At 36.7% G+C, this 23117-nt stretch overlaps 1 protein-coding gene across 1 annotated transcript; it reads left to right on the plus strand.

The window, feature by feature from the left end:
- The first annotated feature begins 9239 nt into the window (after positions 1-9239).
- On the plus strand, positions 9240-20164 carry LOC100931604 (keratin, type II cytoskeletal 2 oral-like). Its single transcript, XM_031939633.1, has 9 exons — positions 9240-9833; positions 11134-11354; positions 12702-12762; positions 14744-14839; positions 15795-15959; positions 16070-16195; positions 17704-17924; positions 18381-18415; positions 19388-20164. Exons 1-9 carry the CDS (start codon positions 9240-9242, stop codon positions 19738-19740), a joined length of 1872 nt encoding a protein of 623 aa, XP_031795493.1. The 3' UTR covers positions 19741-20164.
- Positions 20165-23117: the final 2953 nt, after the last annotated feature.

The following is a 23117-nucleotide window of genomic DNA, read 5'->3' on the forward strand; positions in this document are numbered from 1 at the left end:
TCCTTTAGATTTCTCAATATCTATATTTTAGATAATCACATCAGATCTTATATATTTAATTACCATCTCTACACTGATGACCAAACATACAAAATGATCACAGAAATCATAATTTTGAGACAGATTTCCTAGACAAAGGGAGCTTCTCTAACTCTTTTTATATATCTGTTTTCAGCCTAATAATCATTCAATTCTAATTACAGATGCTTTATGATTCATACCTTCATTATTCCCTCTTGTCCCAGTTTCTTTTTTTTCATCTATAAAATGGAAATGATATTTGTATCTATACCCCATGGTTGCTATGAGGGTAAGATGAGATAATATTACTAAAACACTTTGCTGTTTTTTTTTTAAATATAACCAACTCTTAAACATTCCTATTATTGTTTGTCTATGGTCAAACTTTTAAATTTCTTATTGATACTGACATTTTCTATTTTAAAGTAACTCTTATTAGTTTTACTATTGACTTCACAAAGGAGAAGCTCGAGAGTCTCTCTTCAATGAAAACTCTTTTGGAAACTGGATAGAACTCTCATTCGGAAGGCTTGCAATCAAATGCTGGCTCATACATTCACTACTAGCATGAGTTGCAATAAGTCAATTCATTTCTTTCTTCTCATCTATAAAATGAGGGATACAGGGTAGAGAATATTCAAGTTTTATTCCATTACTAAATTCTATGATCCCAACTCTTTCCCTTAGAGAAGGCATGAGGGAAAATTTCTCTGAAGTTCTGCTTAGTAATGATCATCCCCATTTTATTGATGTGGAGAATTTAAGATTATGGCCTTGACAACAGCTTTCTTACATGGTTTGACAGGGAATAGAGTCAGGATTAAAACGCAAATCTTCAAAGGTGCAATCAGTTAGACTCCAAGAGCTTAGAAGTAATGAAGGAAATATGGCAAGGTGCAAGCCTAGGCTTTTTCAATACCAGTAGCTGAATGGTGAAAAAACAACACAAGCCAGCTAAATAAGGAGGTTCTTTGGCAAGTTTTGTGATCTGCCCATCCATCACTTTTACTTTCTCACTCCCTTCTAGCTATGTCATTATGCTGAGGAATGAACAATAATAGGATACAAATAATTATTATTTTGGGTGGTTTTTGAACAGCTCCCTGCCCAGGAGCTTAGCGTGGGTCACTAGGTGATGGCAGGAGTTGGGGATAGTTTATCTTTCTTTATTTGCTTTGCAATGGCATTCAAAGCTTCAATGAGACTGACAGCTCTCCTGTCCAAGGCTATCTGCTCAGCACTTTCAGGGGACTGCTTGATTTCACTTCTCTAAAGAGAAGAAGAAACATGAAGAACTGGCTCACTGGGAGGGGGATGCCTTAGGGAGGGACTGATAGCATGGAATGGAGGTGGAGGAGATTGCAGGGAAGTTATCTCTGACTGGAAGTCAATGGAATCATTTCACAATTATCTGGTTTCTTGACAGAACGTGCCAATCTTGATTAATGGCATATTTGTACATTCATTGGATACACACTTCTTGAATACTTACTGTGTGTAAACACTTTGCTAGGCATTGGGAGAGAAACAAAGTTTGTTTTTGTTCAGTTATTTTCATTCATATCCAGGTCTTCTTTGTGACTCCATTCAGGAATTTTTTTTCAAAAATACTATAGTGGCTTGCAATTTATTTCTTCAGCTTCTTTTATAGATGAAGAAACGGAGGCAAAGTTAAGTAGCTTTCCCAGTGTCACACTATTAGTAAGTGTCTGAGCTCAGTTTTGAACTCAGAAAGGTAAGTCTTCCTGACTCTAGGCTCAGCACTCTATCTACTGTAGCATCTAGTTGCACTACAACAAATTTTGATTATTGACATATTTGTACATTCATTAAATACACATTCCTTAAATATTTACTAATGCAAGTACTTTGCTAGGTACTGGGAAAGATATAAAATTTAGTCAGATACAATTCCTACCCTCATGGAATTTATAGTCTAGTAGGGATGTAATATATTATAATATAATATAACATATAATAGGATATGATATCATACAATTATATAGCATCTAATCTAATCTAACATAACATAATATGATATATAACAATATATAATATACATCATAATATATAATACAAAAATAACAATATCTAATACAATACAATGTAGCATAATGTGATAAGATATGACATAATATGTTATAATTTCATAATTATATTATAAATATTGTAGATAATTATAATTGTTATTTATCCTTCATTCTCAAAGAGAACCATGACATCAGGGAGGTGATGCCATGCCATGCCATGCCAGTGAATTGGATTTAAATGAGACAGAACTGGCAAGGTCAACCTGCCTCACTCTCTCCTCTAGAGACATCTGAGCTTAGTGGACAGAAATAGACCAGGATTACATGGTATCATAGAGTAACACACAAAATGCTTCTTGAAGTACAAGGAGAAATATCTTTGCTAAAAGGTATGAGTGAGGGTTAGGAACACAATGAAGTGCAATTAACTTTTTAAAAGCACTTATCAGGTGCAGACCTAAACTGCAAAGTTTAGATAGATAAGGGGTCTGTCGACAGATCCCTACCTTCATGAAATTTGAAGTTCCCTGGCATAGGCTGTTAAAGAACAAGTAATTCTCTAAGATTTTAAGTTACAAGAACAATGGTACTCTCTATAGATGGGGGTAATTCCCATTTTGGGATTTCTTACTGCTGAAATCATCAATCCAGACCAGAAAACATGCTTTATGTTTTCAAAATACTTTTGTGTCATCCAAGCCTTTAATTAGCCCTACAAGTTGGAGAGATCTTACTTTCATGCTAAATGATGGTGGATATGAGGGGAAGAACCTGAGTCTTTTGGCTTCCATAATATATCTTCTTTCTTGAATCTACATCTATCCCACCTAGGATTCTTTGTGTCCCCACAACATTTTTTAAGGCCTTTACCCTTTATTCTCCTTTGGAATGTGCTCAGGGAACTCAGAGACTTTTTTTTTGCTGAGGCAATTGGGGTTAAATGACTTGCTCGGGGTCACCCAGCTAGGAAGTGTTAAATATCTGAGGCCAGATTTGAATTTAGGTCCTCCTGACTTCAGGGCTGGTGTTCTATCCACTATACCACTTAGCTGTCCTCTCTCAGAGTCACTTTAATACCAGCCTGAAAAGTCATGAATAGGAAAACACTGTTCCTCCTGTCTGACTTTTCTAACTCCCCTGAATTCCCCTAGATTTGATACTTTTGTTAGTTCTCATTATGGGAAGAACAGTATGGTGTAGAAGAAAGAGCCTGGTTGCTTTCTTAAATATGTTTTTCTTTACACCTCACAAGTCTTGAGTTGAAATCATAGCTCTGACAATGGACTTCTTCAGATATAATAATGAGTTTAAATAGTGCCTTAAAGTTTGCAAAGCCCTTTACACATGTTATCCCATTTGATGTTTAGGACATTCCTGAAGACCAGGTGCTATTATTATCCCCATTTTACAGATGAGAAAATGGAGGCAGAGATAGCTTAAGAACATCTAACAAGTGTCTGAAGTGGAATTTGAATTCAGAGCATCCTGACTCCTACTATAGTGCTCTATTCACTGAAACATCTAGCTAGGGAATTATGATTCCTTTTCCTGCACCTCAGCTTCCTTATCCACTAAATAAAGGGTTTGATCCTTTCCAGTTCTAAATCTTTTAAAGAAACATTTTAAATGAAATTTTAATAATTTGCATCATTATACCCAGTTTCTTGAATGCAATTGGCATAAATGATAGAAAACTATTTTTATAACTACAATAATAATTCATATTTCTATAACACTTAAAAGTTTATAAAACATTTTACTTATAATAAGTGAAACAAGGCAGATAGGGCCAGCATTATTACTTCATTTCCAAATGAAGAAACTAAAACTTAGTGAGGTCAAATCATCTGCTCACAATTAATTACACAATAAATGTCAACCCAGGGGTTCCAGTAAATTTGGGAGGACACTGTAGACATCTTTCAATTTAATCCACTCTTGCCCAAGGAATACTAAAATTATTCATGGGAGATAGTTGAGTAGCTATTCTGACTAGGATTAATTCTGGAAGATCTATTTTATCTTCTGTCCTTGTAAATCCTTTATCTTTATCTTTAACCTTAAATCCTTTTTCTGTAGGTAATTAAAGTTTATTCTCTTCTGCTCTGGATGGAAAAGATGGAGAGAGATAGGAGATAAAATGAAATAAAAAGTAAATGGCGTACCAGAGAAAGCAAATCTAAAAGATGCTCCTGAGCTCTAGTTTGGAATCTGGAGGTGATGATTCCTACAGAAATGAGTATCAATGCTCTCTCCATTTCCTTCTTTTTTTTTCTTTCTTAGTTATATGTAAATTTAAAAAATATTAATCTCAAAAAATTTTGAAAGTAAACAATTTGATATAGACTATTATATGAAATCATGCAAAACATATGCCCATGTTAGCCATATTGCAAATGAAAACACAGATCAAAAATTAAACAAAAATCACCAAGAAAAATAAAGTTTAAAAAAGCATGCTTTGATCTGCATTTGGACTCCCTCAATTATTTCTCTGGAGGTGAATTGTATTTTTTTTACCATGAGCCCTCTGGAATTGTCTTGGATCATTGTATTTATCAGAATAGCTCAGTCACATTTGATACAAAATTGCTGTTACTGTGAACAATGTTCTCTTGTTTCTATTTACTGCACTTTGTATCAGTTTATATAAGTTTTTTCATGTTTTTCTGAGAGTACCTTGCTCATCTTTTATCACAGTAAAGCAGTAGTTTATCAAAAGTATAGCTTGTTTAGCTATTCTCTAATTGATAGGCATCTCCATAATTTCCAGTTCTGTGCCACCATAAAAAAGAGCTGTTATATATTTGGATATATAAATTCCCCCTTTTTGTCTCCTTGGGATATAGACTAACTACTGCTGTGCAAAGAGTGCACCCTTTGGGCAAAATTCAAAATTGCTCTCTTTATAACGACACCAATAGTGTATTAGTGTCCAATTTTTCCACATCCATTCCAACATTTGTAATTTTCTTTTTCTGTCATATTTGTCAATCTGATAGGTGTGAGATAGTATCATCTTGTTTATAATTTGCATTTCTCTAGTAAATAGTGATTTAGGATATATATATATATATATATCCTAAAAAAATAAAAATCAAAGCTATCTATAATATATATATATAGTATTCTTCACTTATCCCCACCACAGTTTCTGGCTTTTCTTTAAATTATGGCTGCATTCTGTTTATGCAAAAATGTTTTAATTGACTGTAATCAAAATTATTTATTTTATTTCCCATAATGTTCTTTATCTCTTGTTTGGTCTAAACGCTTTCCTTATCCATAGATCTGACAGGGACATTTTCCCATGCTCCCTTAATTTACTTATGACATCACCTTTTATGTCTAAATAATGTACCCATTTTGACCTTATCTTGGTATTTACAATCTGATATATGGGTCCTGCCAAATTGCTTTCTGGATTTTTCAGAAATTTTTGTCAAATAATAAGTTCTTGTCCCCAAAACTTGGGTTTATCAAATATTAGATTACTATGATTATTTACTACTGTATATTGTGTACTTAATTCCACTGATCTAGCACTCTATTTCTTAGTACCAGATGATTACTGCTTTGCAATAGAGGTCTGATACTGATTCTTTTTTACATTTTTCTCATTGAATCCTTTTATATTCATCACTTTTCGTTTTTCCAAATGAATTTTGTTATTTTTTTAAGCTCTATCAAATTTAAACTTAATTAACATGGCACGGAATAAGCAAATTAACTTAGGTAGAATTGTAATTTTTTTTTTATATTGGCTTACCCTATCCATGGACAATTAGTATCTCTCCAGTTGTGAGATCTGACTTTATTTGTATGAAAAGTGTTTTGTAATTGTGTTCATATAATTCCTGGGTTTATTTTGGCAGATGGCCTCCCAAGTAGTTTATATTGCCTGCAGTTATTTTAAATGGAGTTTATTAAATGGAGCTAGCATTTCAGTACAATACTGAATAAAATTTGTGATAATGGTTATCCTTATTTCACCCCTGATCTTGTTGGGAAGGTTTCAAGCCTATTCCAATACAGATAATGATTGCTAATGATTTTAAATAGATACTATTTACTTGAAGGAAAAATCAATTTGTTCTTTTGCTTTGTGAATTTTAATTGGAAAATAAATTTTTATTTTTTTCTACTTTAATGGTATTTTATTTTTCCAAATACATGCAAAGATAGTTTTCAACATTCACCTTTGCAAAACCTTGTGTTCCAAATTTTTCTCCCTCTTCTCCCATTCTTCTCCCTTTCCAAGACAGCAAGCAATCTGATATAGGTTAAACTTGTACAATTCTTCTAAACATCTTTTCATCTTTGTCATGCTGCACATACACAAAAAGATAAAAAAACATGAGAAAGAAAAAAACAACAATAAGTAAACAAACATCAAGAAAAAGGTGAAAATAATATGCTTTGATCCATATTCAGTGTCTATAGCCCTCTCTGCCTTGGGCTGGCATTTTCATCACAAGTCTATTAGAATTGCCTTGAATCATCACATTGTTGAAAAGAGCCAAGTCCATCAACTGATCATCACATAATCTCACTGGTACTGTGTAGAGTGTTCTCTTGGTTCTGCTTGCTTTATTTTAGAATTAGTTCATGTAAGTCTTTTCAGGCTTTTCTGAAATCAACCTGCTCATCATTTTTTATAGAACAATAATATTTCATTACATTCATATCCATGACTTATTCAGCCAACTTAGGGAAATGCTAATACAAAAGGGTTGCTAACAAACATTTTTTGCACATATGAGTCCTTTCCCCTCCTTTATAATTTCTTTGGTATATAGAATATATAGAAACACTTAGATCAAAGGATATGCCCAGTTTGATAGTCTTTTTGGGGAAATTGCCCTCCAGAATGTTCACAACTCCAGCAATGCATTAGTGCCTCAGTTTTCTCACCTCCTCCCCAATATTTATCATTATTGAGAAAAAAGAATTTTTAAATAGAAATAATTGTTGTATTTTCTTAAAAATCTTTTCTGCAACTGGAAACTGACTGGATGCCCATCATTTGGAGAATGGTTGAATAAATTGTGGTATATGAATATTATGGAATATTATTGTTTGGTAAGAAATGACCAGCAGGATGATTTCAGAAAGGCCTGGAGAGACTTACATGAACTGATGCTGAGTGAAATGAGCAGGACCAGGAGATCATTATATACTTCAACAACAATACTATATGATGATCAATTCTGATGGACGTGGCCTTCATCAACAATGAGATGAAACAAATAAGTTCCAATAGAGAAGTAATGAAGTGAACCAGTTACACCCAGCAAAAGAACTCTGGGAGATGACTATGAACCATTACATAGAATTAATTCCCAATCCCTATGTTTTTGTTTGCCTGCATTTTTGATTTCCTTCACAGGCTAATAGTACACTATTTCAGAGTCTGATTCTTTTTGTACAGCAAAATAACTGTTAAGATATGTATACTTATATTGTATATAATTTATACTTTAACATATTTAACATGTATTGGTCAACCTGCCATTGGGGAGAGGGAATGGGGGAAACAAGGGGAAAAAGTGGAACAAAAGGTTTGGTAATTGTCAATGCTGTAAAATTATCCATGCATATAACTTGTAAATAAAAAGCTATTAAACAATCTTTTCTGCATTTATTGCGATAGACACATGATTTTGTTACTGATGTGGTCAATTATACTGATAGTTTTCCTACCATTGAATTAGTTTTGCATTTCTGGTATAAGTCCCACCTAGTTATAATGTATAATCTTTGTGATATAACCTTTGTACTGTAATCGTCTTGCTAATATTGTATTTGATATTTTTGCATCAATATTCATTAGGGAAATTGTTTTCCTTTCTTTATTTTTTGCTCTTCTTGGTTTAGGCATCAGCATTATAACTGTGCCATAAGAGAAATTTGGTAGGACTATTTTGCCTATTTTTCCAAATAGTTTATATAGTATTGTTCTTTATTTTTGGTAGAATTCACTTGTGAGTCCCCTAATAATGATCAATTTTTTTGTGGAGGTGCCATGTACAGTGAGAAAAAGGTATTTCTATTTCCACTCAATTTTCTCCATAGGTCTATCAAGTGACTTTTCCAAAATTCTATTCCTCTTCTTAAATTCTTTCTTGTTTATTTTATAATTATATCAATCTAGTTCTGAGAGAGCAAAGTTGAAATGTCTATCTGGTTTCTGCCTCCTTTACTCTTTCTTCCCTTCTATCATTTTCCCCTTCTTATTCCTTATATTCTAATGATAACTCCCTCTCTCCCCCATCTCTTCTACTCAGTTTATGATTCTCATTTGGCTTTTTGCCTCCATCTTCCAGACTACACTCTGCCCAACTCCACTTCAGGTTTACTCAGATTTATGTCTCTATGAGGGGGTAAGAATTAAATCATTCCAGGCCCCAGTGGTGAGGGGTCTCTCACATTCTCAGAAATTTCATTCTGGAAGGGGGAATGGGACTCTACTAGAAGGTCACTAATTGATTTGATTGGGGTATCCTGCATTGTCTATTCTGCGCTGGCCATTGCCTCAGCCTTTTGACTCTGAGATCTGAGGGCGTTGTCAAGTATGCTTGAGAGAAGTCATCCTACTCTGCACCTCTGTAGTTTTATTGTTTCAGTTCTTGTAAAGGAAGTGATCTTAGAGAGCACTAAATACAAATCTATCATTTTATAGATGAGGAAACCAAGAGCCATTTAAATGAAGTTAAATGATTTGCCCAATGTAAATACTAGAGTTGGGATCTGAACCCATGTTTCCTGACTTTAAACTTAATATTCTTTCTATTATATTATGCTACTGTTGAACCCCAGTCCTTTCCTTGCCATTGCCCTGGAAGTTACTGCTTGCATGCCTAAGGCCCACGAGGAAATCATTTCAATTGGTAGAGGAAAGACTCATCTCTTTTGTCAACTGGAGCAAGTTTGAGGTGATTAGGCTATGAAAGCAAAACCATTTAGAGCCAGGGGATTATCTATGAAGCATGTTTGGTAACCTAGAACTAATTTATTAACTTGGAGTCAAACCAAAACTTTTATGACTCTCAGCTAATTGCCTGCCTCTCCTTCTACCAAGCCTCACTTCTTATCGGTATATAAATGTCAGGTCCCACTGGCATTTCTACCACTCTATCTCTTATTGTCTTCTCTACTCTTCTGTGAGCAGCTTTTTACCTATTCACCATGAACAGACAAGTCTGCAAGACCTCAGGCAGTGGAAGCCGTGGCTTCTCTGGCCGCTCTACTGTGATCTCTGGCAGCAGTCGCACAAGCTGTGTGGCTCGCACAGGACACTCTGGTGGAGGAGCTTGTGGGGCCCGTAGTGGAGCAGGTGGCTTTGGCAGTCAAAGTCTCTACAACCTAGGTGGCAACAAGAGCATCTCCTACAATGTGGCTGGTAGTTCCAGGGGTGGAGCCCTTGGCTTTGGTGGTGGGCGCAGCAGCTGTGGAGTTGGCTTTGGAGGAAGCAGGGGAATAGGAGCTGGCTTTAGAGGAGCTGGTGGTTTTGGAGGTGCTGGTGGCTATGGTAGCCTGGGAGGATTTGGTGGCTCTGGTGGCTTTGGTGGTTCTGGTGGCTTTGGTGGTTCTGGTGGCTTTGGTGGTCCTGGTGGCTTTGGACCTGGTGGCTTCCCTGGTGGGATCCAGGAAGTAACTGTTAACCAGAGCCTCCTGCAGCCCCTCAATGTGGAGATCGATCCTCAGATTGGTGCTGTGAGGACCCAGGAGCGGGAGCAGATCAAGACCCTCAACAATAAGTTTGCTTCATTCATTGACAAGGTGAGGGAGCCTTCATGGAGCCAAAAGAAGTGATATCCTTTTTGGTAATTGGTTATGAGAGGATATTCCAAGAATGGTAGCAGTGTCATGAAAACAAAGAACTTGAATTCCTTTCTTAATTCTGCTGTGGCATACTATGTGATTTGGAAGAAATAGCTCAGCCTTCCCCCCCCCCCCCCCCCCCCCCCCCGTTCATTGGTAGAAAAATTCTTGTTGTGGTCTTATTGCATGACATAGTGTGGGAATAAACAAGAGAAGTGAAAATACATTGAGGTCTGGAGGAAGAAAAGGATCGGCAAGTATATTCTTACAGTTAACTTTTTAACATTTGTTGTAACAGTAGGTAAACTGAGATCTACAAGTAATCAAAATCTCACTGGTGTTTGTTTATTATTGGAGTGTATTTTCATATCTTTCTTTGTATATAGACTTAAGTTTCTTATGTTATAAGTTGGCTAATGTGAAAATTTATCTTAAGGTAGTGTTTCTTTTTTTTTTTTTTTAATTTAATAGCCTTTTATTTACAGGATATATACATGGGTAACTTTACAGCATTAACAATTGCCAAACCTCTTGTTGCAATTTTTCACCTCTTACCCCCCCACCCCCTCCCCTAAATGGCAGGATGACCAGTAGATGTTAAATATATTAAAATATAACTTAGATACATAATAAGTATACATGAAGGTAGTGTTTCTCAAACTTTTCTCTGATGATAAAACTTTTCAGTTAAGAAATCCTACAAGTTTGACAGAACCCTTGGAATCAAATTTTATAAAATTATTATATTTAATGTACAATTAACAAAAAAGACTAAGGGTCATTTAAAAAATCCCAATAAACTTTGGGTGTTTCATGTTTCCTCACAGTACAATTTGAGAAACACTTTTCAAAGGCATAGAAATGTATAGACATGAATGACTGTGATGGATGTCTTTAGGAAGACAGTTTTGGCTTTAAGATTATCCCTGGATAATCCAGAAATTGGATTATTGAAAATAATAATGTAGTATTAGAAACATGTGGGGATGACTATGAATAATTTTGTTATCTTTCTTACTTTTACTTCTTAGCAGAATTGACAGTGATTAAAATTTTCAGAATCCAAAGACCTTTCCTTTGGTTGTGTCTTTTCTTGCAATGATAACCTTGGATTTCTCTGTGATTGTAAGGGTGGAAGAAAATGGTCCAATTGGGAGTCTTGGATTGGTGTTAGGGTCATGGCTGGATTTAAACAGGGATATCTTGGCCAATCCCTGCACATTCAATATTACATCTTGTCTCTCCTGGTGCTCTGCAGGTGCGATTCTTGGAGCAACAGAACAAGGTCTTGGAGACCAAGTGGAGCCTGCTCCAGCAACAAGGTCCCAACTCTGTCACAGGTACCAACAATCTTGAGCCCCTTTTTGAGAGCTATATCAACAACCTTCGGAGGATGCTGGATGGGCTTCAGGGAGAGCGTGGGAAACTGGATGGGGAGCTGAGGAACATGCAAGAACTGGTGGAAGACTTCAGAAAAAAGTGAGTGCTCCAAATCCCTCTTGGAAGGCATGGTCCTAACCTGGTCATTCCATTTCTCCTAATTGAATCATCAGCCAATATCCTTAGATTGATTGATATAATGAAGCACAGCTAATCAGAGATTTGATTCTAATTAGCCTTTGCTTAGCTCTAGAGTACAGACTTAGGAACAAGAAATGGAAGCTTTAGTGAGGAAAAACATAGGCTTGATGAAATTAAAAAAGCTCCCTATTAGAACTGCCCCAAAAAGATACATGCCAAATTGGGAGGCAGTGCTTCCCATCACTGAAGGTCTACAAAATGATACTGAATAATACTTGTTGGGAGAACTTATAAAGTGGATTCCTGCTCAGGTATGAATAGGATTAGATGACCTTGGGGATCCTTGATTCTTTGATCCAGGGTAGAGTGATACCACAAAGTGAAGGGAGATTTCTGACAAATGATTATTCTAGGTTGGGGAGAGAAAAAAAGAGGAGACAATTATATTTGGAACTCTTGGAATAGCCTAGCCACCTGGTTCCTTAAGAATGTCTGAGTTTATTTTTATAAGATTACTCCTAATGGATTATAGCTCTCAAGAGACACAACCTTTTCTTCTTTCCATAGCAATACCTCCAGTTCCATATGGTTTTTAAGAGACAGTGTTGTAGAGCATATGGGATTTAGAGTCAGGGCGTATGAATTTGAATACTAACTAAAATATTTACTACTCTTGTGATTTGGGCAATTCATTTGTCCTCTCTGGGTCTCAGTTTCCTGATCTATAAAATGAGAGGGTTGAACTAGAGTATTTTTAAAATCCCTATCAGCTTTCAGTCATATGGTGTCTACCTCTAAAAAGTTTTAACCTTTATCTGGCTTACATATATGAAGAACAGAGGGATGAAATTCAAGAATGGAGGAATCCATTTTGTGGAGAGAGAATGAGAGACAGAGATTAAGAGAGAGAGAGAGAGAGAGAGAGAGAGAGAGAGAGAGAGAGAGAAAGAGAGGAGAGACACACAGAGAGACACAGAAACACACAGAGAGAGACACACACAGAGAAATATATAGAAAGAGACACACACAGAGAGAGATAGAGACAGAGACAGAGAGAAAGATAAATAGATAGAGAGAAACAGAGATAGAGAGACAGAGCGAGACAGAGCCAGAGAGCCAGAGCCAGACAGACAGAGACCAACACACACACACACACACACACACACAAACACATATATATACACACACAGAAAGAGAAAGAGAGAGAAGGAGAGAGATTTCACTTGTACCTTTGGAATTTCTCCCTTCTTTTTATTTTTACTTCTGAGATGTCACTGTCTAATTGTGCATCTTTTTATTCTGTAGATATGAAGATGAGATTAACAAACGCACAGCTGCAGAGAATGAGTTTGTTGGAATCAAGAAGGTGAGTGAGATAGGACTGGTTAAAATCAAAATTCTCATTTTGAGGGTTGTCATGCCAATCAGCAATGCCTTCGGGTTTGTCTATCTATTTTTTTAATAAATGGACCCTGGAGGGGAAGAGTTCTTTATGAGGGGAAAGAGACATTCTAAGAAATGGGATTACTACTATTGCTACCAACAAGATCAATACTAATTGACAATGAATATATGCAACATCAATATTGGGCAGTGAATAGAATGACCTAAAGTCAGGAAGTCTTATCTTCCTGAGTTTAAATCTGATCTTAGACACTTATTAATACAATTCTGGGCAAGTCATTTAATTCTATGTGCCTCAGTTTCCTCTTATGTAAAATGAAGTGGAGAAGGAAATGGGAAACTGCTCCAACAATATCTCTACCAAGAAAACCCTAAGTGAACTCATAAAGAGTTGAACATGACTAAAGCAACTAAATAACAACAAATGAACATTGGGTATATATATATATACAATCACATATATATATATGATTAGTAATTGCAAGTTATATTAATAGTAATAGTGTAGATTTGCACGTTAGAAATCTTTTTTTTTACATGTTAGAAATTTTGAAGAGGTTGGTAATAATAAGAATTCATTTCTCTGTAGTGAGGGAGTCCTTAACCATTATAAAAACATTTTGATAACTGCATTTAATATAATGTCTTTCCTTTGTAAACTTATGTGTATTATATTTTATGCATTTAAAAACATTATTCTGAGAAGGATTTTTTGCATAGATTTCTAGGGGTCTATGAACTTGAATGGGAAAAATTATGTCTTTGTTTTAATATGATTGATTTTCTTTTAAATTATAAATATTTAAGATGCTCTAAAACATTAGGAATGCATACACAATGCATTGAATGGATTTAAAACATTAAGCATATATGGAAGGAAACAAGCATTTATAAACATCTACTATGTGCCAGGAACTATGCTAAGCACTTTACAAATATCCCATTTAATTCATGCAATAATCCTGCCAGGAGGGTGCTATTCTTATCTCTTTTTATAGTTGAGCAAACTGAGGCAGACTTGAGTGATGTACTCAAGGTTATATAGCTAGTAAGCTATATAAATCTATATATAGATTTGAATTCAAGTTCATAAATGTATTAAGTACATTTAAGGTTCCTGAAAAGGGGCTACAGACTTTCTTAGTCTGCCAAAGGGGTCCAGGATACAAAAAAGATTAAGAAACTTTGATTAATGCTTTTAAGGTTTTCAAAGCACTTTCATTTCAACAATTCTGTGAAGTATGTTGTATAAGTATTATTTCCATTTTGCAGAAGAAGAAATTGAGATGAATATTGAGAAGAGGTAGTATTATGAAATGGTTAGAGGATCACATATACCCTTCCCCTAACCCCATGCCTCCATATTAAGCATAACATACTGGTTTAAATTCAGTAAATGTGACTATTGAATGAACTTTTGTCAATTAACCTGGACTATTTTTCCTTAGAAATGGAAGATTATCTTTGCTTGTCTATTAGAGCCCATGTCAAGTGTAAGATTATATCAATCAGAGGCATTTAAAGAAAAAAAAATTAGTGATGTTCAGGCTTTGGGGAAGCAGAAAGAAAGCCAGATTTGGAATCAGGAGACTTGGATTCTAGTCCCAGATCTGTTATTAACAAGCTGATACTATGGAAAATTCATGATCCTTCTTTGAGTTTCAGATGCCTTATCATTTAATGGGATTGGTATTTATACCATTTACTTCACAATGTCATGAGCAAAGGTAATTTTTAAATGCTAAAGAAAGGTTTTGTTATGAATAGAATAATTTAATGGAGTTATACACCAAATAATAATAACTGCCATATGGATATGGCTCCATATGAAATTAATTTTGATAAAGGTCATTCATTAGAACAAAAAAAGGACTCACTAAGAGGAGGAGCTCTGAGTCTGGGGGGGGGGCGGGTAAATCTTTGTGCTGCTGTTCTTTCCTCAGGATGTGGACGCTGGTTACATGAGCAAGGTTGAATTGCAGGCCCATGCAGACAGCTTGACAGATGAGCTCAACTTCCTGAGAGCTTTTTATGAGATGGTAAATATCCTTCCTGAATCTGTCCCAACTGTTCTGTATACCTCCCCTCAAACACCTAAAGTCTGTTACCCATCAGTACCATGGAGAGGGCAATGATACTCGGACCATCCTAGTTTATGGACATCATATAGTACCAATGATGTTTAAATAGTAGCAGTCTCACAAAAAGACTGCTTAGCTGCTCTCTCCAATCTTCCAAATTTGATTGGTCCCTTTTCTCAAATGCTCTTTTCCTTCCTTTTCATCTTCACTCTGGCCCCTGCTGCATTTACTCTCCAAATTCTTCCCCAGCCTACCCTACCAAAGTTCTCAACCTTCTATCCACTATCCACACACAGAGGACTCTGGGGATGAAGGAAAAAAAAGTTTCATTTCTCTGGTCCTGCTGCCTGATTTCCATTGGGTCCTAAGTCTGATTCCCTGTCTTTACTTGAGATTCAATGAGTGATTTCTTTATTTGAAGTAAAGACATCCTTGACAGTTTTCCAGATTTCTTTAGTTTATAGGCTAGTTTCCTTTAGACTAAAATCAAATCCCCACTTTCCCCGGTCTGCCTCATTTTTTAAAAAAGCTTTTTATTTTAAAAAAACATATGCATAGATAGTTTTCAACATTCATCCTTGCAAAACCTTGTGTTCCAAATTTTTTTCTTTTTCTCTTCCCACTACCCTCTACCCTAGATAGCAAGTAATATAATGCACGTTAAATGTGCAATTCTTCTATACACATTTCTACAATTATCATGCTGCACAAGAAAAATCAGCTCAAAAAGGAGAAAAAAATGAGAAAGGTCTCTCTGGGTGCAGATGGCTTTCTCCATCGCAAGACCATTGAACTGCCTTCCTCTTTCTTGTCATGGTTTTTGTGGTATTTCTTCCTGTTTCATTACTGGATCTTTCTATTTGCTAAATTCCTGTTGTCTGGAGGTGAGTGAGTGACCATTTCCATTCTGCAGGAGTTGTCCCAGATGGAAAGTCATGTCAGTGACACCTCTGTAATTCTCTCCATGGATAATAATCGCTGCCTTGACCTGGATGGCATCATTGCTGAGGTCAAGGCTCAATATGAGGAGATCACCCAGAAGAGCAAAGCAGAGGCTGATTCTGCATACCAGATGAAGGTAAGTTTTCCTTTAGTCCATCTCTCCCCTTCCTTTCCCCCATGGAGAATTATGTCTAGCATTCACCCATAATGACAGCCTTAACGCAATCATCTTGCTTTACATGCCAGTTGGGAGAACTGCAGACCACAGCTGGCAGGTATGGTGATGACCTGAAGACCACCAAGAGTATGATTATGGAAATCAACAGGACAATCCAGAGATTGCGGGCTGAGATTGAGAATGTCAAGAAACAGGTAGGATACATACAAGCTCTGCACAGCAGGAACTGGACTTGAGACTTCTCCATTTTTCTGAAGACATAGGGATCAGATTAACAGGAAAAATATTCAAGCTTTTTGAGAGAAAGTGAGAAGCAAATTGGCCTATTTCTGCCTCAATTTTAACTTTTTCTCCTTGTAATATATTATGAGATACTATAGACTTTTAAAGGTTTTTTATTATTTTTTTGTAAATAGTATTTTATTTTTTCCAATTACATGTAAAGATAGTTTTCAACATTCATTTTTATAAGATTTTGAGTTTCAATTTTTTCCCTTCCTTTTCCCCTTCTCAAGATGATATAGCTTATGCATGTACAATCATGTATATTTCCACATTAAGTATGTTGTAAAAGAAAAAAAATCAAACAAATAGGACAAAAAAAGGGGAAGACCATGAAAAACAAACAAAAAATAACAAATGAAAACAGTATGCTTTGATCTGCATTCAGACTTTATAGTTATTTCTCTGGATGACGATAGCATTTTGCATCATGAGTCTTCAGACTGTCTTGGATCATTGTATTGCTAAGAAGAACTAAGTCAATTATAGTTGATTATTGCACTTTGTTGCCACTACTTTGCACAATGTTCTTCTGGTTCTGCTCACTTCACTCTGCATCAGTTTATGAGAGTCTCTCCGATTTTTTTTCTGAAATTCTCCTATTCAACATTTCTTTTGTTTTTGTTTTTCTTTTTTTGCAATTTTTTTGTTATAGCTTTTTATTTACGAGATATATGCATGGGTAATTTTTTCAGTGTTGACAATTGCAAAACCTTTTGTTCCAATTTTTTCCCTCCTTCCCCCTCCCCCCTCCCCCAGATGGCAGGTTGACCAATACATGTTACCATTCAACATTTCTTACGGCATAATAGCATTCCATTACATTCATATACAATTGCCTGTTCAGCCATTTCCCAATTGATGGGAAGCTTTTGACCTAGATGTTCTTTCTGGTGTAATGAGAAGGTAGACTCATTTCTGCTACAAGGACACTGGAATGACCTAAGGAATCCTGAAAAATCCCTGGGATTAATCTCCCTTTTATGGCAAATAGCCAAGAGAACAATTCACCATTTAAAAGATTTAAAGCTTCCACAATTTAGAACATTCCATAAGATATTATACTCAATTCTTTAGGAGAACTTGTTTTGGGCACAGTTCAAATCTATAACTTTTTGTTTAGCTCTCATGAGGGATGACACTTCACAGATATGTAATTCAGTAAAGGGACTTATAAAAGACCAGCAAATAAAGCCAAACATTTATCAGCCTGGAGTTTTCTAGCCTGTGGAAGAAACTTGATTTCCTGACTACACATGAATTTTGAAGGCTCCTATATATCTCCACAGTTTGTGGCATTGGGTTTTTTCCCTTAAGGGAGAGAGGGATATGGGAAGGACAGCAAATACACTTCTAGGAGATGCTGAAACTCGTCCTGTTCACTTCATTAACCATTCTCCCACTGCTCTCCCTCCCTCAGAATGCCAACCTGCAGACAGCCATAGCTGAAGCTGAGCAGCGTGGGGAGATGGCCCTCAAGGATGCCCAGGCCAAGCTCCAGGGACTGCAGAATGCCCTACAGAAAGCCAAGGATGACCTGACCCACCTCCTGCGAGAATACCAGGAACTGATGAATGTGAAATTGGCCTTGGATGTTGAGATTGCCACTTACAGGAAGTTGTTGGAGGGCGAGGAGTGCAGGTGTGGACCTGGAAGGACAAACTTTGTCTGACTTCAACTTCATAATCATTTCCATTATTATTTGAGACTGGAAAAAAAGAATTTAAATATAGGTCTTCTTGACTCCAAGCCCAGTACTCTTTTCTAGCTGTCTCTGTTAAGCAACAAGAGCAAAGTTCTTGGAGTTGAGGAGAAATCTGGTTGGAATCTTGTCTCTGAATCTTATTACTTGCATGACTGACCTCACAGGGTCATTATTCTATCCCAGATAGTTGCCACCTGTGAGATCCTGAACAAGTTACTTAACCTCTGAGCCTCTGTCTCTTCATCCTTTAAATAGGGATAATATTAGCTCCCTGAGGTGATTGTTGTGAGGAGATAATATTGGGTGTCTTTTCAATCCTCTGTTCCCCTTAGCATGCTTGGTATTGGGGGTTTTGTGGGAATAATCTTTTCTTTCTTCTGTTTCCTTCCTAGAATGTCAGGAGAGTGCCAGAGTGCTGTGAGCATCTGTAAGTACTTCTTATAGTCTTTTCTCTGATTGGAAGTGGGAGATTAAAGAGAAAAATGATTCCTACTAATTAAGGTTATCTTACCAGTCCCCCTACCCTGGTCCATTTCCTTCAGGCCACTGAAATTGTATTTACTTCAGTTTCTTTGTTGAGGATCCAACTTATATTATTGGTAATTTCTGTACTGTTTTGGAGGCAGTTTTGTTCTAAGAATTATTTCTCACTGGTGACTAGTTTCTTCAATTCTTAATGATGTCCTGGCGTTCTAAGAACTAATGCCTTTTGTCAAATGCTGAACAGGAGACAAGTTATGTACTCGAGGAAACTTAGGAAAGCCTATCAGAAATGAATCTTATCATATAATCAGAGACTCCCCAAGAATAGGAAAGAACTTCAGAGATCATATAATATAGTTAGTGGGAAGGGCACTGTTTTGAATCAGAAGACCAGGGTTCAAATATCCCTTCTGATATTTATTGTGATCTTGACCACAAATACTGCTCATAATAAAATACTGGGGAGGAGGGAAAAGGGAAAAGGAAAGAGGAAAAGGGGAAAAGGAAAAAAATAAGATGGCAGGAAATACAGAATTAGTATTTTTAACTGTAAATGTAAATGAGAAAATTGGACTAATTGGCTTCTGAGTTCCCTTTCAACTCTATATCTAAGATTCTTTATATCTGGGGGAGAAGTATTTTTAAGATCTTTCTGATAAGGACATCATCCTGGCTTTTCTTGAAGAATTTCAGAGATGGCTTCCTAGGACATCTCTGTCAGTTAACCTTTCGCAACCCCTTCCCATGTGCCATCTCCCTTTATCTTTACAACTCTTTTGGGAGAAAGAAAAGAAGAAAAGCAGAATTCTGATTCTGTTCCTGTAACATTGACAGTAAAGGTAGAGTTAGAATCTGAATACAGAGCTTCAAACTATTTTATCCTTTGGTTTACTTGGGTGTGCTTTTGTTCCTCCAGCTATGGTTAGCAACGTTACCAGCAGTAACATCGGTGGGGGTCTCAGTGGAAGCCGAAGCAGCTTTGGAGGAGGAAGTGGAAGTTTTGGTGGTACCAGCAGTGGCAGCTATGTCAGTGGTGGAGGAAGTGCTTCTGGGAGTCAAGGGAGTGTTTCTGTGAGCCGAGGCGGTGCTGGGAGCAACTTAGGTGGCATCCAGAGCTGTGGAAGTGGAGGATACAACTCTGGGAGCCGAAGCAGTGCTGGTAGCAATGTAGGCGGCATCCAGACCTCTGTGAGTGGAGGCTACAACTCTGGAAGCAGAGGCAGTTCCAGCATACATGTGTCCCAGAGTTCCAGCCAGCGCTTCAAGTAATCTCACAACTGGGAACAACAACCTTGCACCACGACTGGCCTGATCCTATTGCCTACCTTTATTTCGCTACTTCTCTACCCAGTATCATCTTTAACTTCAACTAAATATCCTTGACCTTCCTATCCACATCCCCAAGGAATGGATTTTCCCTCTGCCCAAGTCCCTTAGGCAGCACTGAACTCCAGCTCTCAGAACCTCCACCTATAATCAGTTTTAGCCAGACTACTCGATTCATCTTGAAAGCTGGAAAATGTGGCCAACCCAAAACCAAGAATAAAGATATCTCTAAAGGACTGTAGGCAGTGATAGTCTTTTACTTCTAGCCTGTGCTAGTGCTATACCCCAGAACTGATACTGGGCCCTCACAGTCTGTCCTGCCTCCTTTTGGATTTTCCTTATATTTGGGAGTTAATGGTCCAAGTCAGGAAGTTTTTAGCATCTTTTGTGGTGGGAGGTGACTTGACCTGATTTCTAGAAGCATAATATTCTCATAGTCACTCTGGGGCATGGGCTAGAGTATTGAATGGATAAGATCTTTTAAATACCAATTGCTGTGGATGTCATGGGTACTCCCACTTCTTTTCCAGTCTTCTTAGCCATCTCCCTGTGTTCACAATGTCCTTGGTTTCTCCCTTGCATGGTGAAGAGTATTCTGTACTTTCTTACTTCAATAAATTACACAATTTCACAACCTGGTTGTTGAGTTGTCTGCCTTGGACATTTTTATAGAATTATAGAATTGGCAGGGACCTCTGTAGCCATCTAGTATAACCCCTACCCCAAGATGTAACATATCTATCCAAAAAGGAGTCATCCCAACTCTACAATTATCTACAGTTAACCCTATTGAGGGGGTATGGGTAGATAATGGATATAATTGCTATTTTTCATTTTACCATTAGGGTCTGATGTTGACTTTTTTCTTTTTTGAGGCAATTCAGATTAAGTGACTTGCCCAGACTTACACAACTAGTAAATATCTGAGGTCATTTTTGAACTCAAGTCCTCATGACTTACTGCGCCACCTAGCTGCCCCTAAGTTGAATCTTTTAAAGCAAATATTCTGTATTACTGAAGCTATTAAAACTCACCAGTAAGACTATTGCACATTTGATGCTGACAAATTGGCTTGACTTTTACGCATCTTGTATTTTGGAATAAAAGTGCAGGCTGAATCAACATTTTAATGAATTGTTCACAATTTAGGCACAGGGGCTTAAACTAAACTGCAATAATCCTTTTTAAAGGACATTAAATCAGAACCCTTGATTCATGAATTTAGTAATTGTTCTTCCCTAGTGTGGACATATGCTCACTCATACAACATAAGACTAGCTAAAGAGATGACTTAATTCTTATGTTGAAGAGTTGGACCATTTCCCATATGGTTAATCACACTTGTCTCCTCCTTCTCTGACTCTAACTCTACACCATATGCCCTATCACAGAATACTGACAGAATGTATACATGGCCACATTTTCATCCTCACAGAATTATATCTATACACTCCCACTTGTGGGGTAGCTTTAGGGGTTGGGTGAAGAGAGATAGTGTGTTGACCATTATATAAAGAGCTAATCATGACATCTATATTCTGCAAGATTTATCAAACTCCTTTCATACTAAACTCACCAAGTATAGTATAATTATTATTATATTCATATCACAGATAAGGAAACTGCATCTTAGAGACACAAAATGACTTGCCTACAGGTTATATTAAGTGCTTGAGGTAGGATTCAAACCAGGGAATGCTTAAAAGCAAATAAAATCTTTTAAGATTCATGACTCTGTGCCATCTCTTTGTAAGCCACCAGAAGCAAAGCCTTCAAGATTTAACCCTTTGCTACCAGGAGCTCCTGTCCTTGGGCTCTTTTGATTGATACTTGCTTCAGTTTCTCTAGTTCTATACTTCATTTCACCATCTGGACAAAGTCTTACTACCTGCTTTTAATCCCTGTCCTTTCCCTCCTCCCCCTTTACAGGTTCTGAGCTATAATCAAACCCACTTTGTCACTAGTCTTGGAAAGGAATTTCCAGATTAAAATATTCTTACCTGTTTACTGACATCCTGTGTTGTCATTCCTATTACAATATAAACTTCTTGAAGGAAGGGACTAACTTAACTTTTGTATTTTTATCATAATGTTTCGTAAGAGCATAATCATTTCTTTCACTCATTCATTCAATAGTACATTTTTAGATGGTATCTTGGCTCCATTTAAAAATGACATACCTATGTATGTAAGTATGCATATATTAATATTTATCTATCTACCCTTCTTTCAAAGAGATTTCATTTTAGGGTATAGCCTATATTCAGGGTCATTCGATAGAAAGGATAAAGTGAATGTTTTTGCAAAATACTCAGATATCCAAATGAGATTTTTGGAAAGAAGCTTGTTACATTTGACTGAAGACACATTTCGTCCAGAGAAATTTCAGCCTATCTCCTTTCTCTAAGAGGCTACTGATGTTGTCCTGTGGGAATGAAACATAGAATATAAATAATTATGTATAAATATCACAGAGGAAAATGGAAAAGGTGAATGATAGGTGGGCATGAGAAGGTTACCACATTTAACAGATAAGAAATCTTGAAGTACAACAGGCATAAATGAAATCTTCAAAGAGATGTGTGATGGACAGAGAAGGCTGTTTGGTTACACAGCAACAATGAGGAATGGCAGGTAGGCAGACAGAGAGAGCCTCTCTACTACCTCTGCGATGTCAGGGGAAGCAGAAAGAATCTTCTGGCATGATGGGTGGATTCCCTGTGGGAATAGATGTGTACTAGATGGACAGTAATGGATAAGTTCTGATCTGCATTGTTGGAGGTTACTTCCATACTCATGAGAATACAAACCTATTTCAATTTTTGAGAATATTTGTTTCTCAGAGTGTGGAAACTCTTTCACCTGTGCAACTTAATCTTAGAGAGTATATGAAGTTACTGAGAGGTTTAAGGACTTGCTCATGACCAGATAGCTATTATGTGTTAAGGATTTTAGTCAAAGTCTTCCTGACTTCATGTTAAGTCTTCTATTTATTACTACACCATGTGGCCTTGAGTTGATTTGGGGTCCTGAGTCCAAGGAAATACAGGGATTGAATGGTGAGATGGTGAGGAATATGGAGAAGAAAGGGAAAGTTGAGGAGTCTGATTTTAATACAATATGGAAATACTGAAATTTCAAGCTGGACCATAACATGTTGAAGTTAGTGTCTGTTCTCAGATATATAAAATGGGATAAGAGTGGAGAGATGAGAGGTTTTTTGGTAAGTCTTTCAGAGTAAGTGAACCGCATAGAACTTCACAACCTGTCCCAAGGTTTCAGGCTACTAATCAGCATCATTCCTTCCCAGTGTATCACAG

Source organism: Sarcophilus harrisii, chromosome 5, assembly GCF_902635505.1.
Source record: "Sarcophilus harrisii chromosome 5, mSarHar1.11, whole genome shotgun sequence".
NCBI classification, from domain to species: Eukaryota; Metazoa; Chordata; class Mammalia; order Dasyuromorphia; family Dasyuridae; genus Sarcophilus; species Sarcophilus harrisii.